Source organism: Fringilla coelebs, assembly GCF_963513975.1.
Source record: "Fringilla coelebs genome assembly, chromosome: 25".
NCBI classification, from domain to species: domain Eukaryota; kingdom Metazoa; phylum Chordata; class Aves; order Passeriformes; family Fringillidae; genus Fringilla; species Fringilla coelebs.
This window is the reverse complement of record NC_140051.1, coordinates 658,713-665,944: the sequence shown is the minus strand read 5'-3', so window position 1 is coordinate 665,944 and position 7,232 is coordinate 658,713. Positions and strand designations below refer to the sequence as shown.

The window sequence follows — 7,232 nt, the reverse complement described above, 5'->3', positions numbered from 1 at the left end:
GATATTGATATTTATTATGCAAATTGTATTTCCTACTACTTATTGTCCTCACCCTGCGAATACTTGAATGATTATAAACCTGTTTAGTTAATGGGGGCTGTCTCTCCATTGATGTGTGAGCGCAGCGGGTCGCAGTGTGTGATATCGTGCACGCTGGGGGCTCCACTGGCTATTTGGGGACAGGCACACATCAGGGATGCCTGGATGTGGGACGGCACAGCGGCCCCTGGAGCTGCTCTGCTGGGTTTGGTGGGGCTGGAGTCCTCCTGGAGAGGAGCGAATTTGGGGTCCCAGCACAAGACAAGTGCTTTCTCACTAACTGGGGTGAAGCTGGCTTAGTTATGGAATTGTGATGGTTATGGTGGCCCAAAACTCTACTGCCGTTGAGCAGGAAACAGATGTTTGGCATGGCTATGGAGCAGAAAGGCTTATCATCACTGGAGACAGAGAGTGGCGTGGGGATACAGGGAGGGTTGATGCCACAAACCAAGTCCCAGGCAACAGCACTTTGGGTTTTCTTGGGTGTGAAACCAGCTTGGTTTCGCATTCCAAAGGGTGAAAGCTCTCTCCAGCCCCACAGTGTGACTCAGTGCTTGCCCTGGGCGGTTTTAACCTCAAGCTTGGCAGAATCTGGGATGATGAAGCTGAGCTGACAATTCACCTGCCTCAGGTTAACTTGGAATAACCTAATTAGTAAGGTTGGGAATATTCGACATCCTCCGCCTTTGCTCCATTAACGCTTGCATGGACCCACTGTCAGTGATTCTATACTTCGATTCCTGGTGCCGTGGGTGGGGGGAAAGCTTGGACGCTTCCCGGGCGGGATGAATCCCTCGGTGACCGCGGCCGCTCCGTTTCCCGTGTGTTACGGTACAGCTGAGCACCCGGGGGAACGGCAGGGCGCAGTTCCGGGGCTTTACTTGTGAATTTGCTCCGTTTAAATCCGTTGCGTGGGTGAGAAATCCGCAGAAAAGGTGGATTGGTTGCCGGGCTGCGGTTACCGAGCCCCGATCGCCACCGCCGGGGGGCTCGTGGGCTCCGGCCTCTCCGCTCCCCCGGAGCCGCCAAGGCTCAACACCGCCTCCAGCGGCGCGGGGCCCGCTCCGGCGGGGAGCGGCGCGGGGCTGGGCCGGGGGACACGATCCCGCCGGAGGCCGCACCGGGGCAGAGAGGGGGCACAGACACCGGGGGACCTGCACGCTGCTGAACGCGGGGATGCGGGGGGCGCACTGCCGGGACGGAGAGCGCTGGCGCGGGTGCACCGCGGGAGGAGGGATGCTGGGGTGGTACCCCGGCAGGAGGATGCTTTGTGGGGTGGGAGGGGGACACACGACCCTGGAAAGGGGGAAGGCGGGGAACGGGGTGAAAGCTGCGGTGGGGCGCGGCGGTGCGGGGCCCGGGGGCGGTGCCGGCCCGGGGGCGGCGGTGCGGGACGGCGCGGGCGGCGGTGCGGTGCGGGGGCACGGCCCCGCCATGGCGCTCCCCGCCCGCCCGGGGGTCGGGCCGGCCGCGCTCGGTGTCGTCCGCGGCCCCCGTTCCGCGCGGGGCGGCGCGCGGGGCGTGCCGCCGTGTCCCCGCCCCGTGACGCGCCATCTCCCGCGGGCGGCGCGCGGCGGCGGCAGAGCGAGGCAGGTGCCGGCGATGGCGGGTCGCGCCCAGCCCAGCGGCCCCGCGGGCAGCGGCGGCGGCGCCCCGGGGCCCCTCCCGCTCCTCCTGCTGCTCCTGTCCGCCGCCGCCATCATCCCCCGAGGTAGGAAGGACGCGGCCCCCGCGCACGGGGCACCGCGCGGACGGGCGGTACCGGGGCGGGCGGCGCGCGGAGGGGGTTCGCGCTCGGGGATCGCGGCGGTGCTCGGGTACCCCCGGTTGCGGCGGGTGTGGGGTGAGCTCGCTCGCCCTCCTTCTCCCCGGGCCGTGCCCGGAGCGCTCGGTGGTCCCGGGGAAGCGCCCCCGGCGGCGGGAGCGGCGGGCGGGCTCACCCGCGCGTGGCGGCGCGGGCAGCCGCTGCCGGTTTCCATGGAAGCGGCTTCTCCGCTGCCCGGGGGGTCATCAGCGGCCCCGCAATTAAAAACTAATTGCTTTGCGCGCCCCCTCTATCTCCCCCCTCTCCGCCCCCCCGGTGTTTGCGGCGGCGCGGGGATGCTGCACCCCTGCGGGAGCGGGGAACCTGTTGGAATCTGAGTGGAACTTGCGCGACGCTTCGCTCTCCCTCTTCCTCTCTCTCTCCCCGTCTTCCTCCCTTCCCACCCCTCTCTCTCCTTCCTCTCCTCTCTCCCCCGGTGCCCCATGCCGCAGCCGCGCCCCCCGCCCAGCGGGGCGCGCTCGGGGCGATCGCCCGGCTCGGGCGCTGCGGCTGGAACGGGCGCTGGTTAAATGTGGCTAACGGGGCCCCCCGAGCGGGGCCGGTTGGGTTCTCTCCGCGGCACCCTCGGGGTGCGGTGTCCCCCGTGCGTTGGGCGATCCCCCCACCCCGCCTGGCTTCGCTCCCCGCCGAGCCGGGAGCCGCAGCAGCGACCTGCGCTCGTGTCCGGTGGCTTCGGTTCGAGCATCCCCCGTTAACGCCGCTCACGTTTCCAGTACGTCCGTGGGGCGGCACGGTGCCACACGGCCGTAGGAGCGGTGCTGTGTCCGGGATGTTTGGGAAGAACAAGAGGCCATTGAACGATCTGTTGAATCCCGCTCGTAGGAAAGGGGGGACGAAGGGGCCGCCAGCCCGGCGAACAAAGAGCTTTATTCACAGCCTGTGTACATGTCCATGCCTTCCCCGCTCTTCCCGGGCGGCCTTTTTGGTGGGATGGTGGTGGGGGGAGAGAGCCGGGGTCGTTTTTAGCTTGTTCTCCCTGCGAACGGGGCCGGCGCTGGTGCCCGCCCGCCGGCTCCGACCAGGGCTGCGCCTCCCGCCTGCGCTCGGTCGCGCTGGGCAGCCCGAAGGGCGTCTCTGCCCCGATGCCGGCGCTCCGCGGCCCCGAGCCCGTTCCGGGGAGCCGGAGCGAAGGAAAGGAGCCACCGCGGCGGCTCTTTGCGCTGCGAACGGGGGAAACGCTCCGCTCCGGTTCCCCCGCGCCCGGGGCTCCTGCGGTCGCTGTGTTGGAGCTTCTCAGATGTCTCGTCACAAGGTGCTGTTTGTGTGTTCGGTGCTTTTCGCTGCCTGGTGAGTCTCCCGCCGGTGTGACCTGGGGACTCTGGTACTGAGAGACGCCCAGGTTGGAAATACGAGCCCGGCTCCTGGACGGCCGCGTTCATCCTTTGTTTTGCTGTCTTGCTCACCTCAAATTCTCTAAGAGCAGTTTTTAACTGGAGGCCGGAGTGATCCCCCGGCAGGCTCAGCCTGTTCGCCGCTGCCCAGCCAACGGGTGGAACTGTGATTTGGGGTCGCAGAGCTGCTGAAGGGAAACAAAAGCAGGGCTGGATGCTGGCTCGCAGTGGCTGTGCCTGACCCGAGCGCTGGGGTGAGAACCATCACACGGCGTGAGCTGAGGTTGTGGTAAGACAGATATTTTGTGGTTGCGGTGCCGTGTTGTGAAGCGCAGGATAAAATCCCAGACTGTCTGCGCTTAGGCAAAATTTCCCTAGAACTTAGGACCCTTTTTTTCCTCTTTTCCCCCCATTCTCCCCCTTTTCCAAGCTAACAGTGTTAGCTTCAGTGTTCTTCGAAGAGAGAATTAGTGTGAGGCAGCAGCGTCAGCGCTGAGCGCAGAGTGCTGTCGCTGTGTCTCCCGCACGGCTGCCACCCGAAGCACAGCGGTGCCAGCGCTGTGTCACCGCCGTGGTGGCACCCCGTGATGCGGGGTGAGGCTCAGGGTTCTGCTGCCTCCCTTCACCGAGGCGACTGGAACGGCAATAGGCAGCAGCGAGACTCGCTTTGGGATGAGCCTGTGCGATCGGGTGGATCCGTGTGTGTCTGTGGTTCCTCTCCAGCCGCTCTCGCCGCTCTGCGGTTCGTGGAGCTCCTGATGCCCCTGTGCAGCAGGGCGAGGGCTGAGGAGCGCTCTCGGCTCACTCTGAGGCTCTTGGGCAGCACTGAGCTGGAACTCGGAGTCTGTCTGCGCTGGCACTCGGCACTTCAGGGAGAACAACTTTCCAGCAGAAGCCTCAGGAGGTGTTTGGAGACGGCGTTGGCGTGGAGCCGTGACCTGGCCGTGGCGCGGAGCTGCGAGGGGCTGGCCAGGGCTGGTTGTGGCTGCAGCCTCCGTGTCTGCCGACAGCAAACCGGCCCGGGAGAAGCCCCCCATGAAGGCAGCGAGCGCTCCCAGCGCGGCTGCGCTAAGCCAGGCTCCTTTGTAAACACAGAGTGAGTTTCCAAGGAGCCTTTGTATGCAAGCGAGGCGAGTCTGCTCGTCCCCGGCCTTCAGCGACGCGCGCTGCGTTCTGCATGCGACGCAAACACCGGCGGGGAAGGGGCTGGGGAATAAAGTGATCCATCTGGGTTGCAGCTTGGGCTCATTTGTCTTGCGTGTAGGCAGTCGAGCCCAGGTTTATACGCACGACAATCTGGTTTGAAACCACTGCCAAGGAGGCTCCTGAGGATGGGGAGGCGAGGAGACGGCTGTGCTCCGGCTGTGCTCTGCTCTGAGGAGGGGGCGGCCGTCAGCACCTTCTGCAGGATGGACATCCCCAGGGCGGACGCTGTTGGATGGACGCCGCCGGATGGGCGCTGCCGGTGTCCCTTGGCACGGGTGGCCGCTGTTGGTGGCTGAGGTGGCTGCGGTGACGGGAGGCCAGAGAAGAGCCACGCTCCCTGGGGACCCCGGCCGTACCAGCGGCCGTTGTGCTGATGCTGCGCTGCCGTCGCCTTTGTTTGCCTTGCGCTGTCTTTCCTGGTGTGTAAATAAAGAAGGCTTTGTAATCAAACAGCGCTGGCTCCGTCAGCCGGGCGCTTGGCGAGCCTTGCCCCGGCCCTGCCAGGACCGGTGGGGCCGTGCCTGTGCCATCGGTGAGCTCTCTGCCCTATTGCTGGCTGGAAAATGGGTCAGCTCCTTAACCCTGCGTCTGCCTGAGGCCACCCGGAGTAAAAACCTGTGTTCCAGCCTGGATACACGCTTTCTTTGAATGGACCATCCAAGCTCTCCTCAGAACACATTTGCTCATAAAAAGCAAAGCCACCTTCCTGCATGTAGGCAGAGTTTTCTGGATGTTTCTCTTGAATGGCTGTTTTTCTAGGGATTATTGTCAGACTTTGTATAGGGGTTTTGACAACCTGTTCCTCTTCTGGGTGTTGGTGGCACTTCTGTCAGGAAAGCAGGGGCTCCCTCCGGTATGCAAACATTTCGGTTCCTGTCTGCGGCTCCAGATCTGAGCAGGCTCCGGGAGAGGAGCGTGAGGCTGCAGCCTTCCCTGGAGCTGAGCCAGGAAGTGAATACTTAACACAGTGCATTGAGAGCACAAGCAAAGCTGGACACACAGCCAGTGTCTACTGAGAAACTGGATGCTACATGTTAAAAAAATAAATTGTGCTTGTTCCTCCGGGGAACACTGTGAGGTGCAAACCCACCGGCGCTAAATAAAGGGACGCTGTGGAAACCTGCCATGAAGGAGAGACCCTAGGTGGAATGTTGTAATTAGGAGTGGTATGTACTTGTTTAAGTTCCATAAATCAGTCTCTTTCCCGGGCTGTAATTGCACGCTGCAGAGAGCAGCTGCTGCTGCGGTTCCTGGGGAGCTCCGCCACAAATGCTTTGAAGGTCGCCCAGCGTGGGCTCAGGCGCTTCGGGGCAGCGTGCTGGGGAAAAGGGTGGGTTGGGATGTGTGGCAGGCGAGTTGGAAGGGAAGTGCCACGAGGCTCCATTCCCTCTCAGCCCTGCTGACTGGGACGCAGCGAGCTGTGCCTGCCCTGCCCCGCCGAGATGAGCCGGCGTTTGTGGTTCAGCCACGAGCTGCATTTAGTTATTGCAGTTTTTAATTTGCCAGGGCAGGGTGAGCCCCAGCTGTGATACTGTGGCTGCAGGCGACTCCTCTGATGGCCCTGCCCATGTGTGACCACCACCCGCCTGCTCTCAGCCTTTTTTGCTGTGGAAACAGTTTTTCTTCTTCCCGGTGTCCTCGTTACCTGTTGAACCTCTCAGTTTTCCTGCTGTGTTGCACATCAGGCTCTCACATCTTTGCAGGGTGTTGAGTTGGGTGTTGGGGAGCCCTGCAAACCACTGTTTGCTGCTGGATGAGGCTCTGAAAGCCTGAGTTTCGTGTCAGTCTTTTTCACCCATCCCAGATTCCAGCAAGGAATACAGATGCCCAAGGAGATTTTGTTCTCAGGGTCTCTCGGAGCCATTGCTGAGCCCTCACCAGACGCTCACCCGCAGTATGTGGCTGGTGGCTGCCTGAATTTAAAACACTTGGCTGGGTTGTACCAGGGACATTTGCTGCCCTCCGCTCCTGGTTATTTTAGACCAACAATGTCCCTCTGTAGGGCTGGGCTGGCTATTTTTACCCTGTGGTGTGGTTTTAATTTACTGTGTTCTTCTGTGGTTTAAAAACTTGAGCATTACAAAGACTCTGCCCTTACCAAATTCTCAAGGTGAATCAGTAGAATATTTGATACCCCATTAAGTTCCAGTCTGAAGGATCAAAGAGATACTTAGGCACATCTCTTTGCTCAGAGATATAAAACTTTTGTGGGCTGTAGCTTAACTGGAAAATGTCTTTAGTTTTGCTTTTTTAGGTATTTTTTTGTCCCTGGAAGTGCTGGCAGCTCCTTGGTGCGGTCGGTTTGCTGACAGTCTCACAGCCAGGTGCTGCCTGCTGGCAGGTCTGTGCTGGGTTTGCTTTAGTCCTGCCCAAATGACACAGCCCAGGTCCCCCCTCCCCTCTTAGAGGCAGTTCCAGCCAGGTGCCAGCATTGGAGGGGGAATAATCTCTTTACAGTAAACGACTGCCAATAGGTTTTAAAGCCCAGGTGTGCATTTGGCAGTGGGAAAAAGTTGTGTTGGAAACTCTCCTGTTCTGCCAATCCCAGCTGTGAAGTTTGCCCTCAGCAGTTACACTCCTAGCCTTCCCTAGGAAATGTCCCATTTTCCGGAGCCCTTGGCTGAGCGGTGGCAGCCGTGGGGGATGGAGATGTCTGCCTGCAGATCGGGGAGATGCCAATGAGCCATCAGAGCCAAGGCTGCCTACAGGGTGACATTGCCTCTTAAAGTTGTGCTCAGACTGGAGGAGTTGGGTGCAACCCCGGGGTTCAGGTTACGTCTGGAATAAACTGCTCTGATCTCGTGGTGTCCTCTTTTAGCAGTTAGTGAGCC

At 61.3% G+C, this 7,232-nt stretch overlaps 1 protein-coding gene across 4 annotated transcripts in view; it reads left to right on the top strand.

Moving 5' to 3' along the window:
• Window positions 1-1,615: 1,615 nt before the first annotated feature.
• The window catches only part of CADM1 (cell adhesion molecule 1), a 133,262-nt gene continuing 127,645 nt past the window's right edge, over window positions 1,616-7,232 (top strand). For all 4 annotated transcript variants that reach the window (XM_084221576.1, XM_084221575.1, XM_084221574.1 and 1 more), the window contains exon 1: window positions 1,616-1,750. In XM_084221576.1, the coding sequence (XP_084077702.1) occupies window positions 1,642-1,750 (109 nt within the window). In that variant the 5' untranslated portion in view covers window positions 1,616-1,641. The remainder of the gene's footprint in view (window positions 1,751-7,232) is intronic.